Raw genomic sequence first — 17,663 nt, 5'->3', positions numbered from 1 at the left:
CGATGACATTGAAGTTTCAACAGGTTAGTCAACAGGTTTAATGCTTATTTGACTAATAGAAGACAAACTGTTGCATTACAAGATACTCAGTCAGATTTGACACGAGGAGTCCCACAGGGCTCAGATTTAGGTCCTCTTTTATTTGTATCAATGATCTTCCTGGTGTGTGCAGGGCCAGCAGTATCCCTCTCTATGCAGATGGTACTGTTGAACACAACCATTGATCTTTACCCGACTTGATAAAAGATATACTGTACAGCCTGACTGCAATAATACCCAACACTGGTTTTAAACAAAACAGGTTACAAGTTGTTGGTATTTAAGCTATCGCTCCCTAACTGTTTAAATATGAGCAATCAACATGCGTTCAAAAGTATGTGCTTGCCATTCCCTTCCTTCAGTCTCACATGTTGCATTGCTGTGTGTGAATAGGGCAGGACTATTGTTGAGGTGATTGCTAATTGATTGGCCAATAGCTTAATCAGTTCCCTCTGTATACAAAAATAAATCATTTTTACTGCTGTTACCAGCGAACAAGAGAGCTGGAGTTTTTAAACAGTGAAGAAGACTGTAGGCTACATGATACATGTGATAGGTCTGAGGGATCAGTAATGCTTGACTAGTTTGACAAACCTTCAATAATGCCTTCAAACTGCATTTATTTATCCTTCACATAATAATACAAATATAGGGATCTTCCACATTATACATAAGAATCATTTTATTTATTGAAAATGTCGTTTTATGTCCACATTTGTGCATTAATGCAACAGGGCAGTCTTTCCAGTCGACTGCACAGCCACTGTATTGCAAAAGTGCAGAAGACCAATATTATCATGACTGCTCGGATAGAAGCCACCTTCCCAATGCCTTGTGATCTGAATGCAAAACCATATTGAAATATGAACTGGGAACTACTTACTCTAAATCATCATTAGCACATTTGACATCATTAACATTTCAAAAACGAATAATAAACCACGTTAGACTGACCACCACGCCCTACATGAAATGTCCAAATTGTTTATTTCTGAGTTGGTAACTTTATTGGGTGTGTTTCTACACTCTGGAAAAATCATGCTAATGACAGTTTGGATAAAGGGTTGAGAATCTAGACCTTTTTGTAGAATGGTCCTCAGAAGAGTTTGAACTCGTGAGGTCCTGCGCTCGCTCAGGGGTTGAATTGATCCCGAGGGCACTGCTGGGTGTTTTAGAGCAATCTGCAGCCCTGGGTTGCATCAAGCAGCTTACAGGTGGCTGCAGCAACCCAGGTGTATTCCCCTGTTAATAAACACAGCTGAGACTCCTTCCAGCAGCGCAAGCGCTGATCAAACCAACACCAAACTGCACCCCTCGCATTTCAGCTTTTTTTCTTGAATTTCTGTACTGTTCAGTATTTCACCCCTCGAAATGCTCATTTTGAGATTGACCGAGTTATTTTAAAGGTTGAATGGTGTACATTTTACTTCAGAAGTGTTTATCCCAATTGTAATGTGGTTACTCAGTCGTCAGAGTTTTTAAAACGTGTTTGCAGTACATCTTTAAATGTAATTGAGTTTGTCTGTTTACTACATTATTAGAAGAAAGCGTGCTGACAAACCAGTTGCAATACATTTTAGACACAACTACCTTCCTCACTTTAACCTTACTTGCCACTGCGTCGTTCTGGGAGGCAGATGGGAATGCTCCTGTTTGCCACAGTAGGGAGTTATAAACATAGTGCTCAAGATCTTTAGACCAGGAAGCAAAACAGAAATTTGAGGGGGCCAGGGAACATTTCAACAGTAATGCATCTGATATTTTCAAGCTCATCTTAGAAACCTTCTTGAATGTGAAAAAACATTTTAGAACAGTATGAAACACTACTCCTTTAACACACAGCAAAGAAAATCTCATTAAAACAATAACATTTATTAAACAATATTTATTAAGCAATAACATTTTATGAACCACCAAAATATACAGAATGTATTTTATATAATAAATTACAACACTTACATAACATCTTAAAAACAAGACTCTGTACAAACCCAGTGGAATGCAGAGGAAAGACCCATGTTTCCAGCTGTAACAGGAGGGTCTCAGATTACAGAGACACATGTCAGATTACAGAGACGCATGTCAGGAGGGTCTCAGATTACAGAGATGCACGTCAAGGCTCTGCCGGGTCCTGCAGAGCTGTGAAGACCTTCTTCACCAGGAGGAACCGAGACTCTCTGTGAGACCGTTTCAGTTTAGCACGCCGATTCTGGAACCAAATCTGGGAAGGAATGACAAAAAATGATTAATCTTGAAAAAGCACCCATCAACTCCGACAGACTTTCACTTTTAATATCACAAACATGCCAATTAAATATATTTTGGAAGAGAAACTTAATACAAATCAAAATATATTTAGATATTGTTTTGAACATTGCAATATATATTTTGAAATACTACAAATATTCTGGAAAATAAATATTTATAAATACAAATAAAATATATTCTGTAAAAAATACATTAATATAAACCAGAATACAATAGATTTTGAAAGAAAATCTAAATATATAAATTAGGGCTTCTGAGTTTCAGTGTTTTCTGCTGACTTTGTACTCTCCTTTAAAAATTCAATTGATCCCTGTTAAGCCTTTTGTGTATCTCAATCACAACTGAGAAACGTGTTGATACCAGCATGGATTTAAAATTTACAGGGGTTTTCTATAAAACAACTAAATTGGCTTTTAAATTTTAAGTCTTACTTTTTCATTTCAAAGCAGAAGTGACTTCTCGAATGTAAATACAGTCACGCAGAACTGTAATTGTGTCCAGCATAAAATTCTTTATTTTGCATTATAGCTTTAAAAGATTAGTCACATAAAATTTTGCGATCTCATTTGTACGTTCTGCTTGTTAATCAAAACTTAAGGCTTGCCCAATTTAAAAGCCAATTTTAGTTTTTTCATAAAAAAAATCATAAATTAAGTCAATTTTACTATTAGCATGTTTCTCAGTTGTGATAGAAATTGAATTTATAAATGGAGAGTAGAAAAGTTGCAGTAAAGCACTGAAAATCAGAAGCCCTATGTATTGACTGATCTTCTCTTTGCACTCAAATGCGATTTCCTCTCTTTGTTGTTCAAGTAAAATACAATTTAATCATCTTACAAAACTCATAAACAAACAACTCATAGCTTTAATAAAGTCAAGGGTGTGCTGATTAGTTTAGGACATTGCCAGCTTTATGCTTCTGTTTTTAATTAATCTTAGCCTAAATAAGCACATTGAAATATTGAAAGATATTGTAATACATTTTTAAATATATTCTGGAAGTGAAATGTATTTAAATATAAATGACAAAACCTTTCCTGAATGAATGCATCAGTCCTGAGTATTGCAATGCATTTTAAAATCCGTTCTGGAAGAGGTGTAGTGCAATCTAAATGAGAAGCCCTCTCCTGCATGAACGGTCAGTCCTGTACTGCACACACCTGGATCCGGTCCTCATCCAGCTCCAGTTTGCACGCCAGCTCCTCCCTCACATCGATCCCAGGGTAGGGGTTCACTCTGAACACACTCTCCAGAACCTCGATCTGTGAGCAGGCAGGGTAACAATGAGGCTCACACTTCAAAAGGTGTCCGAAACCAATTCCTCTCACAGGGTTTCAGACCGGTTTGGCGACAGGCAATGCGATACCTCTCTTGGCGGTAACTATAGAAACCCATTGTTCAAATTAAGAGCAAACGTCCCACCAAATCTTTCTGCATTGGAAGGGAATGAATAACATTTGGGCTACCCATTTACCTCGCTAATATAGCCCTGGATCTGCACCCCACACAGGGGAATTAATAACTCATTCACAGTAATACACAGAGACTACTGTGTTTAAGAACACTTTGCCTTAGAGAACACCCTTGTGTTGAAATTGATACCCCCCCCATTGTAAATGCTCTGGCTAAAGGAACAGGAACTTCACTTAAAAGAACACCGCTAACTCAAACTTAAACTAAAATGGTTTATCCAATCATTTCAAATGTGACTTGTCATCGCGAAAGGGTCTTGAGGCACACAGATTGGTTTATTAAATCTTTTCAGAATCGCAGTCATATCATTGACTCGTTTTGTATTCTGATTTCCATGAGTGCAGCTCATCGCTACAAAATGGCATGCAAACAAATGCTGCCGTTTCTCTTGCTACACAAAGTTGGAAATTGTTCGAGCTCTTTGGGGGGGGGGGGGGACGGACACAAGTCACCGAGCAATCTGGTGTTTTCCGTTCCAGCGAGTTGCTTCCCCATTCTGTTGAATAACTCTGCATGTCTGGAATGTTGCTCTTGTACAGGCACTGTGCTCCCCCTTTATAAGGCAGCCCGTTATACTGCGGAACAGGTTAGAAGACGGTACGGTCATGGCTCCCATGTCATGGCTCCCATGTGCCCCATAATGCCATAGGGGTAGGGGTGCTGTATTAAATTTAGTTTGACAGTTTATTAACATTAGTTTGTCTGTTACTTTATTATAGTTTATTAACCCTATATACACTTGCCTGTTGCTTTTCATATGTTGATGCACGTGCGTCATGACAAGTAATATACATGTATTTATTGGTTCATATTGTGTCTGTGGTCAACTCCGTCTTAAAGAACAGTTTGGCTAAGAGAACACTTTGCTTGCTTCCCGAGGGGCGTTGTCTTAGCCGGAGACCACTGTAACACAAACATGCCCCTGTATCTATCCTGGAAACATGTAAATAAACACAATGCACGTGTGAATGTACGTTGCGGTTACCTGGGCTCCACTGAAAGCCGTCCTGGGCCTCCTGCCTATGTACCAGTTCAAAGCTCGTTTGTATGACGCCGAGCACTGCCGCTTATTGTAGACAACATTTTTGTCCTCTTGAGCTCTCATCTGCGGCAGCAGGACTAGCTCACGCGCTACAGGAGGCGCGTCTTGTTGGCGGCTGACGTCTGGACATAAAAATAAGTCAAAGATTGTGATTAATAAAGTGTCCTACAAAATCATACATAAATGCTATACTGTCAAACACAATTTAAGAATACTAAAAATGTGACATTAAAACTAACTGTTCATTATGTAATGATTATACTGAAACAGTTTCTCATCTATTTAGGAATTGTATACTCCATATATTGTGGAAAGACAGTTTCCTTTACAGCTGATAACATTATTAAAAACTTTTAATTATAAATTGGTCATGTACTGTTCGGTTTCATAAAATATACATTATTATCATCAAAATGTCTAATGAAAATCTGTAAAAACGTTCCATCTTTGTAATTTATTGAACACTTATTGAAGTTGTTAGATCCAGCCCACCTTCTGGTTCTTAATAGACGAGTACCCGTAATACTTTGCATACTTTTTGTACTATGTATTACTAAAATGTATATGCATTTTATTCTGTTTAATATATATATATATATATATATATATATATATATATAATATTGCAAACCACAGATACAATAATAAACCACATTTAACTTTACTGTGCTATCCTGCTGGAAGCAGATGAGAATTTCCCACAGAATGTAGAAGTTAGACTACCTGCTTCCGTAAGGGAAGAAATTATATATATATATATATATATTATAGCCTGGTAGTGATGTCTATATATTCACAATATAATCACAAACTCGAATAACAAATGTAACGTTTTTTTTTGTTTTTTTTTAAATTAAAGAAAAATATGTATGTATGTATTTGACGTACCAGTCCACGGCCGGTGTGGCTTTGCTGATGGAGCACATTCCTTCGTCCTGTCGAGTCCCAGTATACTCTCAATAGTAAACGTAGTCTTCCTGTCACTCAGCACTTTGTGAAATTGCGCGGAAGAGGCCATGCTGGCACCGTGGCGAACCAGCACGATGCAATCCACCTGCTGTACTGCACGATGAAATCCACCTGCTGTACTGTAGAGCTGCACGAGGTCTTCTGCGAGCCTGGCATTTAAAGGAACGAGCTGAATTTTCTGCGTCATTAATTACAATCTTGTATTTGGAGATCTTAGCATCTCAATGCCGTGCCCCCCGCCACGGGACGTGCCGAGTAATTGTTTGTTTGCAGGTAATTATTATGTGGCGACACGGGGGCCATCAGGGGCACAAAGCGTGTTATCGCCTCAGCCCAGATAACCTTCTCAGGGGCTATTAAATCATTACAAACCGCGAGCACTCCATTATTGGAAACCATTAAGGGAGAAAATTACCCCCTCCTTTCAAATTAAGGACATAATGGGAGCCGTTTTGAATGGGAGGCAGGAGCTGCATTCGGAAACCGGTCCACTATATAAGAAGTGTATAATCTTATTTAGGTGAATTTGTCTTCCATGGAAATTATACATTTTGTAATCTCTTAATGCTATTATGGTAATCCTGATGACTTTTCTCGCGTTTTCCCTTCACATGCATATTTAACGGTGAATGTGAACAATTGAAGACAATGGCTTTGGCAGAAGGCAAGCTACGGTGGGTTGGCTTGTTGTTTTACTCGATTTATTGCGCCCCGTCTGTCCGGATTAATACGGCGTTGCCATTCAGAGCGGTTCTTTAAATAAGTGTAGCTATTTATTTAGCGCTTTTACTAGGAAAACGAGCCAGGCACACCTGCTGGGTGTCTCAAGTGTACGCTCTGAACGGCATTGTTTCCCGTGTGTGTCTGTATGCGCTCTGAACGGCATTGTTTCCCGTGTGTGTCTGTATGCGCTCTGAACGGCATTGTTTCCCGTGTGTGTCTGTGTTGTTGTGGTTCGGTAATGAAATCAGCAGTGACAATAGGGTTTATAAACTTTCTACTTTAATAACACCCTGCTCTTGCTTTTCCTGGTTTGGGAAACGAGAGCGAGGACTTAGCTGCTATAGAAATACAAATGTCTGAAGTTGGCTAATTGTTTGATATCATTTATAGTCATTGATTCCAAATAAGCTTAATTTACCACAATGGACTTTAAATATTAATTATGAGGGCATCAGTGTGTATCTTGTGGCACTATTATTTGTGCTGAATGTTCCTTACAGCAGTGACAGTAACACCTGATTGGACGCATCCCCTGTTAAAGGCCACTTTACAATGAAGGCCTTTTTTTCCCAGAATGTAATGTCAGTCTGTATACAGTGTGCAGGACACCATCAGCAGTCCCAAGCCTATCAAACCTCTGTGTTCCCCTGCCTCTCCTATAAGACCACCATTCTGTACTATACCAACCGTTTTGAAAACTTGGATGCAAAATTATGTAACATTGTGTAGGATTTAAATATATTTATAATAGAAACAGAACCGTTTGTATAAAGAAACATGAAAGTAGAAAGGTCTGGGAAACAGTTAAAGTGTTCACCAGTTAAATGAACTGGCGAAGCGAAGAGCTTTTTAAACAATGGTTTTCTGTTCATTTGTGTCCCTTGAAGGAAGCCACTCCCCTTTTAAGGGCACTATTTTTTGGTCCCTTGCCTGGCCTCAATAGCAGAGCTGTACAGATTGACGTGAGGTACTGATATGTGCAACACCCTTCGTATGTCCAGAGGTGCAACCCAATTGAAAGACTGAGCCACCTACTGCTGAAAGCAGAAGCATGTCTAATCACATCCCAGATTGACAGAGATCCCTCAGCTGAGACACACACGTACACAGATACAGCAGTACTGTACATGGATATAGATACTTAAGCATGACACTCCCTTAGAAAAGTTGGTATGATCATTTTTCAGTATTCCCATGGTTATACTATGCATTTACCATGCTTTTAATATGCTTTACCATATCCCTCTGGTATTTTACAATGCTTACCTATACTTTACCATGCTTTTACTCGGCTTAAACACTTTGCTTTCACTATGGTAAGCTTCTGTAAGGAATGACACTCAATTTTCAAAGCATTTAGTCCCGTTTAAATCACTCCTTTTATAAAACATTATAAAATGGAAAAACAAAACCAAGATATTTAGTAAGTTTAGTGTTAAACTGGGCTATAGATGCCCCAACCCCAGTCATTCTTTATTCCTAGAAAACAGATACATTACAATTGTTGTTTGGATGTGTACACTCTTGTATGGCTCACATGTTATCTACAGACCTTTTCTTTTTAGAGAAAGAAGTATAAAATTCACGCAGAAAACAAGCAAACAAAAAATCCACAGGTTTGTAGACATTCTCTAAGAATCAAGTTATCAGCTAATAATAAATGACTTGTAATATTTAGGATTATGCAAACTGGCTCTCTGTTTAATATTACCCTGCACTGGTTTGATAATCTAGGGCTTCTGCAGGGCACTTCATAAAACACGTTGTGACCATTTGCTGTTTTTCAGGACAAGTCTGTGAGTGATCTGTGTAATGTCCCAGATTAGAAACCCCTTGTTCCATGTTTATTATGTCCAACAGGCCCTTCAAACCCAAGAAGATCTGTGTGATCTACACCTACACTGAGATCAACAACACAGTGATCCACACCTACACTGAGATCAACAACACAGTGATCCACACCTACACTGAGATCAACAACATAGTGATCCACACCTACACTGAGAACAACAACACAGTGATCCACACCTACACTGAGAACAACAACACAGTGATCCACACCTACACTGAGAACAACAACACAGTGATCCACACCTACACTGAGAACAACAACACAGTGATCCACACCTACACTGAGAACAACAACACAGTGATCCACACCTACACTGAGAACAACACAGTGATCCACACCTACACTGAGAACAACAACACAGTGATCCACACCTACACTGAGAACAACAGCACAGTGATCCACACCTACACTGAGAACAACAACACAATGATCCACACCTACACTGAGAACAACAACACAGTGATCCACACCTACACTGAGAACAACAACACAGTGATCCACACCTACACTGAGAACAACAACACAGTGATCCACACCTACACTGAGAACAACAGCACAGTGATCCACACCTACACTGAGAACAACACAGTGATGCACACCTACACTGAGAACAACAACACAGTGATCCACTACACTTTGATTTAGCCATAAGGTCGACTCATTGTTGACTGACGTGTGTGCCTGCTGAGTTGCTGCTGAGTTTTATGGTTTAAGTTTTAGGATTGATTATGTGTTTGTTTTATTCCTTATTTTTTGTGTGCTGTGTGGTTTGCTGTGGTGGTGTGAGCCTCTTGCCAGGTCATCAGTGTAAATGAGGATGTGTTCTCAATTGACTCATCTGGATATTGTTCTGATTGATTGATTGATTGATTGATTGATACTTCACTGCTAACAGTGATTGGTGGTTGTGAACCCCACTTTGTAAGTCCTTTCCAGTTACATGCAGTTAAGGCTGCTAACCCACCAGACGTGGAACTGTGCAGCGATGCATCACAATAAATAGAACCAATACTTTTGATAACCAATACTTTAGTACCTTTCACACCAGAGGTGACGCGACAGGCAATGCAGGAGCAGCACCGGAGCGACGCAAAATAAATAGGATTGAATCCGATTTTTTCCGATTTGACGAGTGTCACCTAGGGCATTGATCAATCAGAGAACAGCTTCAGAGCATATGGTCCAGCAGGGTGAAGCAGTATCCAAAATGATTGAGGAAACAATACCTGCCCTGGAAAAATACCCAGAGCTTTATGACAAAGGGCATCACAATTATAAAGATACAGATTGAAAGACAATATATGGGAGTACATTTCGAAAGAACTGGATAAGCCTGGTGTGTATGATTTGTTGCTATACGTTTTGAAATACAGTGAGGGAAGACACTTGTAATTACTGCATCATGTTGACAATATGTGTTAGTCTTGATCATAGGTTTGTCAATAGCAATTTTTTAAAAGTTGTATAGATCTGGCAATTTTCAAACCCGTCGCATCGCCTCTGTGTTGCTTCTGGTGTGTATGGTCATGACGCTGTGAAAGATCGCCAATTAAAACGCATCTGGTGTGTGGAGACCTTTACTCTCCTGGCGGAAGGAGATGACAGAGACATTAGCATGTACTGGGATTTATCAACAGATGTTCCTGGCTTCAGATATATGAATGAGTGAGAGGCAGCTGGGGGTAAAGGGAATGGCATGGATTTCATCCCCAGGGTGGCTTGGTGTATGTCCTGCCAGAACCTGTCAACTTTAGCACACTGCCAGAGGCAGAGCATGTGAATAAAGGGCCAGGCCCCTGCTGCACAACTTCCTGTTTATCTTCCGTGTCACGCAGTGGAAGCTGGTCTCTACCCACCACACTACCAACCCACGACCCAGGAAATGTAGTATTCAGCTGAGCCGAAAACAGCAGAAACAAAAAGGTGAACAGCACCAATGAGAGAGAATGATATGGTGCTGATTAGAGGGAAGAAGATTGACCACTGGAGGGAGCCCCTCTCATCTCCATCTCTTGTGGCTCTTGGTCGCCCCTTGGTGGTTGATTTAACTCTGTCAGAGTAACACAATTCAATCTATCAAAACAAACTGCTTTCAGTGTTACGGTAAAAGTCTGAATATGGGCAGATCTCAAGAATTACTGGTAATTCTTGACATAAACATGAAAACGTTTACTTCAGACATTTAGTACCTTTGGCTAATAACCCAATGGCCGTGGCTGATAACCGAGTGTCTTTCTAATCGCCTTCATTATTATTTATTTCTTAGCAGACGCCCTTACCCAGGGTAACTTACAATTGTTACAAGATATCACATTATTTTTACATACAATTACATTATTTTTACATACAAGTACCCATTCATACAGTTGGGTTTTTACTGGAGTAATCTAGGTAAAGTACCTTGCTTAAGGGTACAGCAGCAGTGTCCCCTACGTGGGATTGAACCCACAACCCGCTGGTCAAGAGTCCAGAGCCCTAACCACTACTCCACACTGCCGCCTTATGCGTTTATATAGTTGTGTCTTTCTAATCACCTTCATGCATTTATATAGTGTGTGTGTAAGCGCGCCATGCATTTATGTAGTTGCCAGCATGGCTGCCCTTAAATGCTTGAATTTTCATTTAACCAGGAGTTAAATTGGCGCATAACGGACCGGAACAGCGTTCCGCCTCTACAGGATTCCGTTCCTGCTCTTCTGATAGAAAGTAAAAACTACCAATCATACAGTTACTGTAACTGTTTGATGCCACGCGCAGAATATATAGTAAAACGACGTGCCAAAGTTTATTCAGTTAGAATTGTGATGGTTATAGGTGAGTATGGCCTCTGTGGTACTACGCTGCTACTCCAGCCCAGAACACAAGAAGACCAAGTAAGAACACACATGAATTAATTCACTAGCACCAGTGGCGGAGCAAATAGCAGGTGCAGCAGGTGCAACGGCACACGGGCCCACACACTCAGACGGCCCCGGAGGGGTATAGAACAATGACACTATCCTTTGCGTTTATATTTTCAGATGTTACACATTTGTATCACTGTAGCTGCCGTGCCAGTAATTCAGTACCTCATTTCAACAGGTATCGCTATTGTCTTAATTATCCTAACTTTTTTCCCCCGGACGTGAAGGACGTCTTCATGGAGGGTTTTGGGGTACTATTGAGCACAGACATCTGCAATTATATTCTGTGTGCACGATTCATCCTGTAGTTTAGACGGAAGCTGATCAACAGGCCTGCATTTCTGATTTAAAAATAAAAACAAGCGTCGGAGGACACCACAGCTCTGGGCAGCCTACAGGCAAGCCTGCAGTCACCTGGCCAGTCTACAGGGGTCGCTGGTGCGCGGTGAGCCGAGAACACCCTGGTCGACCTAACCCTCCCCCACAAATAAGACACAGGCCCTCCAGGACCTGAATTGGGCACCCCTGCTCTACACTGTTATACCAAATAATGAAGGGTTAATTGCATAAAGCACTTTCTTGATGGACAGTGAAAGAACCTCCAGCAGATATCCTTCTGAGACTGGCTGAACTTGTGCTCACATTAAATTGTTTTTCCTTTGATGGTAATTTTTACACTGAAGTAAGGGGTGTTAGCATGGGAACTAAAATGGGACCATCATATCCTTGCCTTTTTGTGGGATCGGTTGAACACAAATCTTTACAGCAATACAATGGAAACACACCTAAACTATATCTTAGGTAGATTGACGACATCTTTGGAATTTCCACCAGCTCCAGTGAGGATTTCAAACAGTTCATTCAGTCAGGAACACATTCCCACCCAGCCCTGGATTTCACATGGAACACATCAGAAACTGGCAACAGTATATCTGTCTTAGACATTTCCAATTCCACCATTAACACCACTGTGTACTACAAACCAGCTGATTCTCATTCATATCTGCAATATGACTCCTCACACCCTAAGGCTTGCCGTGACTCTATTCCCTATTCTCAACTGTTAATACATATTTGCAGCGACTATCAAGCGAGGAAATGTGTGTGTTTTTGGAAATTGTGGCTTTCTGGATAAGATAATCACTAAAGCTAAATCCAGCATTTCAAATATAAATAGAAAAATGCTTTATATAATAGCAATGTATAACACACAGATGATATAATCTCTCTGGTCCTCACTTACCACCCTACCAACAGAAAGATACAGACGATTGTGCAAAAAAACTTTAAAATTTTACAACAAAACCCATCTACAGAGCCTATTTTGAAGACACGCCCCTTGATGTCATATAGAAGAGACAAGAGTATAAGATAATATGTGGTACACAGTGCTATTCGTCCTTCTGGGGAACCTTTGAAAGACACATATCCATGTAATAGACCATGATGTACACCCACATAAAAAAGGGTTCAAATGGTTCTTTCGATGTTGTCAAGGTTCTTTAAAGAACCTTTTGTGTGTGAAGAACCTTATACCTTATCAGATGGTTCTTTAGCAGGCTAAAATGCAGAAAAGGGTTCTTGATAATTTTACAAAAATAATCCTCCCACAACCAACTTGCATGTTCTTCTAATGACTGCAGTGACTGGGGAGAGTTCAGAGACCGGGGGTCGCTTTTTTTATTTTAACAACAATTCAGTTTCTTTTTTTTTAATTGTGTTATTTTTTCATGATTTATTTTTCAATCTATTTTTTTTCACGTTTATTTACATTGTAGGTGTGCAGTTTGTACACTGCACTGTAAAACCAAAGAACGTGTGACGCGTTTATAAGCTAAATGGCGTGTGTTTATTGATGCAGAGAGATGATCTGTCCCTAAACAGCAGTGTTATAAGTGATAATGTAAGCACTGGTGTTTAGACCTTTGTAACATGAACGCATTGTTAAACACTTTTTTTCACACACCCTGAATATCACTGTTCGATTAGTTTACCAACATTAGCATTATAGGAATCCAAGATTACTGATAATCAACGTATGTGAAAACAGAACATCTCAACAGTTCAACTTTCAGTATAAATGGATTATTTTAAAACCACCCATTTTAGCAGTGAAACACACACACACACACACACACACATCGAGAGATGAAACTGTTAAATAAAACAAAGTAAACAAAATTGTCATACAAACATGGATTTGTTAAATAATATTTAACTAAATACAAACTAAACACTGCCGTCGATGAGCGCCATTTGGACAGCGGCTGGTCTGGACTTGGCTCGCGCTCAGGCTCTGCTCGGCTCGCGCTTAGCTGTTCGAAGTTGCCAACGGTTATCTTTTTTTTTCCTGAGGTAAAGCATCTCTGGTCTGTCTGAGGTAAGTCATTCATCTTAAGATAATGTTCAATACATTTTATTATATTTAATATAATTTTATATGTAAAGATAGAGTATAGAAAGTCTCATTTAAGCTGCTTTTTTTTTTTTTTTTTTTTTGGCAGAATTGAGCTTGTTTGGTTGTTACCCGCACAAGAAATACAATAGGCCTTGAGGGTAAGTTATTTACGCAACTTGTTTCCTTTGTTGAAAGAGATTTGTCCTGTTTTTTATTTCATCAGCATCGCTGCGCCTGTAACAGATTATTGTATTTTCGTACGTGTTGTGTTACTGCGTGAAAAATAAAAACCTAGAGTTAATGCTATAACATAATGCGCTCCACCCCCCACCCCTCCCCACCCCACCCCACCCCAGTTTTCATTTTATTATTCAATTAAAATGTAAGTTATTTATCTTTTTTAAGTACATGCAGTTACACACCAATTCAAGTTTAATGTTCAAATGTATCATATTAAAAGAAAAAAAGACGCGAACCAAGCTATAGCGTTATACGGACTGTTTTCATAGCTTCAGTCATCACCGCTCTCTCTGTGGCTGCTTGAATGACCTAGAGAAGAAAGGTAACAAGCTTTGATTTGAGTTTTGATTCAGTTCTGGAAAACATTGAGGTTGACATTACATTGTTTTGTTTGGATTTTAATATTGATAGCTATAAAAATAATTATTCAGGTAAATAGAGATACTGTGTGTGTGTGTGTGTGTGTGTGTGTGTGTGTGTGTGTGTGTATATATATATATATATATATATATGTGTGTATATATATATATATATATATATATATATATATATATATATATATATATATATATATATATGTATATATATATATATATACACAAATATTTTTTAAAGCAGCTGACACCTGGATCTTTTTGGAATGCGATTTCTCTGGATACTGGTACTGATGTCAAGTAACAACCTATCGGTTATTATGTTTTTTTGGTTTTTTTTCTAGGTTTGGAGTTGACTGCAGCAATATTACTTCTACCATCCCTGTTAAAAGAAGATTCGTCAACTTTATTTGTGATAGATCAGGTACATTTGGATTGATCGGTTGTTTCCATCTTTTACTGCTTGTAGGCTGAATGTAAGAGAATGTAAAAGAAACATTGCAACTAACAGATGTATTTACATTTTGTACACCTTTTGCATGTACTATATATTACTACTTGATCAAAACAAAAGTTTGTAAATGTTTCAGAATATTTTTTCTGATATTATGAAAACATAAGTGGCCTTTCCTTCCACCCCATGTGCATTTGTAATAGCTCTTATGTATATTCAGCCAGTGCAATTATCCTATCAGAAACATTTTGAATGACCTCCAAGTCCATAATGTTTTTTTTTGTTGTTTTGTACTGTATTTTTTTTTTGACATGTATGGGTTTCTGAATTTAAAAAATATATATTTCAGGACCCAGCCTTCCCAACCCCTGTGATTTGTTTTACATGACTGTACAGAGGGAAATCCTATGTCATACGAGAAAGTGACCGTCGTAATGGATGGCCAGTCCATGCTAACTGATGATTTGAATCTCTTGCTTTGGGGGCTGTCTGTTTTTTCTTTATATTATATATTTGGTATTGAATATCCAAAGCAGACGAGGAAGACAATGAACTTTTTGGCGGCATTTGTCTTCAAACTTAATACTTTAAAGACAATTTGCCTTAAAATACTATATAATGCTGTTTCGGCCTCTGTTTAGAAAATAAACACATAAAGTGACCATTAAGGTTCTGTTCTGAAAGTGCTGCAGAAATGTTTAGTGTTTTAAGTTTGTTTTTACTGGAGTTTACTGGAGAAAATGTGAAGGAAGTCTCTAACTCTTTCATTTTAATTGATTTACTTAATTTCAATTTAATTATGTACATATTTTATGATTGTATTTAATAAATGGAGCTTCTTTTCTCCAATTAGAGAAAAAAAAAGATTTGCTGCATTTTTTTAAATTTCACTTTACACAGAAGTAGTTAGTAATTTGTGTGTTCTATTTATTACTGCTAACTAAAATGAAGATATTTCTATAGCTTACTTACAGAGGAGAATTGTAAAAGGGAATGGTCTATCTACATAGTTAAATGTTACAGTAACAAAAATACATTACATTAATCTTTAATTTCACACAATGATTTTGTAGTAGGAGCAATATAATAAAAATCAAGATGGGAGGGTCGTATTGCAGACAAAATATGCATGGGTAAAGAAATGGTTTGAAAGAATCTTTTGGGTTGGGGGGGGGGGATGAACCTAAAAAGGTTCTTTAAAGAACCATTTAAAAAGGTTCTTTGAAGAACCAATAAAGATTCCCTACTACAGCGATGCAAGAACCTTTAATGGTTCTAGATAGAACCTTTTTTCTCTTTAAAGAACCATTTTGAAAAGGTTTGACCTTTTCAAAACGGTTCTTTGAAGAACCAAAAAAGGTTCCCCTATGACATCGGTGCAAAGAACCTTTAATGGTTCTAGATAGAACCTTTTTTCTCTTTAAAGAACCATTTTGAAAAGGTTTGACCTTTTCAAAACGGTTCTTTGAAGAACCAAAAAAGGTTCCCCTATGACATCGATGCAAAGAACCTTTAATGGTTCTAGATAGAATCTTTTTTTCTAAGTGTGACCTGTAAATACATTCATTCTGAAACAGATAAGAGGCATTAAATCTTCATTCAAGATTCATGAACATTTTACAAGTACCTCTAAAGGAATAGTCTACTGCATTATCTGCAAGAAATGCAACAAGTTGTATATTGGGGAAACTAAAAGGCGTTTAGCAGACCGGTTTGTATAACACTTAAGAAGCATTTGCATTAACACCACTGCATTTCCAGTAGCCCATCACTTCAACAATGATGATCACACTGCTGAAGACATCACAGTCTATGTGATCAATCAGTGCTATGGAACAAATGTTGCTCGGAAACAAAAGGCATAAGTTATAATAAGTGTCTGCGTGTATCAGCAGTGTTGCCAACTCCACAAAGCAGGAAGTCGCTGGAGAAACCACACAAAGTCGCTAGATGTCGCTATTTAGACATTCTAAAGTCGTCAGAAATGTCGCTATACAATTTACCACTCCTCTTGGAATCGCTTAACCAGAGTAAACACCAATATAAACTATATTAAATGTTTTAATGATGGTTGATCGTTTTAAACATCCTATTTATATTTGTCTGGATTATCTGCCTATACAGTTAGTCTGATGTCATTGATTTTATTGTAACATTATACCCCACTTATCACTGATTTAGTACAGTATGTTTGTTTAAATAACTGACGTCGTTCGCGTCCGCTAACAAGCGGGCAGCAGTTGTAGTAGTTATTTGCATTACGATTAGCAGGTCACTCGTGATCTCTTTGGTTCACAGCCGCAACCAGCTCCGCAGCGGCTTTTCAAAGCTGCGCCGGGCTGTGCAGGATCTGCACAGATTTCTGCGGGTGGAGTTCAGTGACGTCACGCAGCAGCCCTCGGAGAACGCGTATCTCTGCGATTGTGTGCAGATCTGTGGGAATCTGCACCACTTGAAGAACGCCAACACTGTACTACTTCATTACTTCAGGACGAGAGAAGCGTGGTGTATTGAGCTGCGTGTGATTTATGCTGTGATGATACAATTTGGCGACTTCTTTCTCCGACAATCCCTGTGAAGTCGCTAGATTTGTCACTAGGGAAACCCAAAAGTCGCTGGATCTAGCGACAAAATCGCTAAGTTGTCAACACTGTGTATCAGTGTGTTTTTATGCAGATGACCCCTCCCCCTCCCTTTCAGAAAGCACAAATCCAGCTTTGCCCCACAGGAGAGGCTATGAAACTGTACCCCCGTCTCCGCCATTACGGCTCCTATCCTCCATTAGCTCACTAAGGCGAAGCTCTCTGTTAGAGGCACAATGGCACCCGTTTCAAACCATTCCTTTGCTCAAAACCAGGGAACGTGACGACTGGCGCTAGATAGATCCAATCAAGGATATAGAATATGACATCAACATTTAGTTTCTTC

The 17,663-nt window shown here is 38.9% G+C and overlaps 1 protein-coding gene and 1 long non-coding RNA gene across 2 annotated transcripts; one reads left to right on the top strand and one right to left on the bottom strand.

The window, feature by feature from the left end:
* Positions 1–1,890: 1,890 nt before the first annotated feature.
* On the bottom strand, positions 1,891–6,043 carry LOC117969222 (homeobox expressed in ES cells 1-like). Its single transcript, XM_059000402.1, has 4 exons — positions 5,711–6,043; positions 4,766–4,944; positions 3,468–3,569; positions 1,891–2,260 (listed from the first exon to the last, which is right to left on the bottom strand). The coding sequence occupies exons 1-4, from the start codon at positions 5,976–5,978 to the stop codon at positions 2,153–2,155; spliced, it is 657 nt and encodes a 218-aa protein (XP_058856385.1). The 5' UTR covers positions 5,979–6,043; the 3' UTR covers positions 1,891–2,152.
* A 297-nt stretch (positions 6,044–6,340) lies between these two features.
* Positions 6,341–15,466, top strand: LOC131701592 (uncharacterized). Its single transcript, XR_009308899.1, has 4 exons — positions 6,341–6,465; positions 13,774–13,825; positions 14,626–14,705; positions 15,085–15,466. It is a non-coding gene; the product is annotated as an uncharacterized LOC131701592 (long non-coding RNA).
* Positions 15,467–17,663: the final 2,197 nt, after the last annotated feature.

This window comes from Acipenser ruthenus, chromosome 25, assembly GCF_902713425.1.
Source record: "Acipenser ruthenus chromosome 25, fAciRut3.2 maternal haplotype, whole genome shotgun sequence".
Taxonomy (NCBI): Eukaryota; Metazoa; Chordata; class Actinopteri; order Acipenseriformes; family Acipenseridae; genus Acipenser; species Acipenser ruthenus.
Note: the sequence above shows the minus strand (reverse complement) of the source record. Positions and strands in the feature narration are given on the sequence as shown.

Coding starts and splice junctions, on each gene's coding strand:
- LOC117969222 (XM_059000402.1), bottom strand. CDS start 5,978: ATGACGCAGAAAATTCAGCTCGTTCCTTTAAATGCCAGGCTCGCAGAA. Junction 4,945..5,710: donor GCCACACCGGCCGTGGACTG/GTACGTCAAATA, acceptor TTTTATGTCCAG/ACGTCAGCCGCCAACAAGAC. Junction 2,261..3,467: donor TGGATGAGGACCGGATCCAG/GTGTGTGCAGTA, acceptor ATTCCTTCCCAG/ATTTGGTTCCAGAATCGGCG.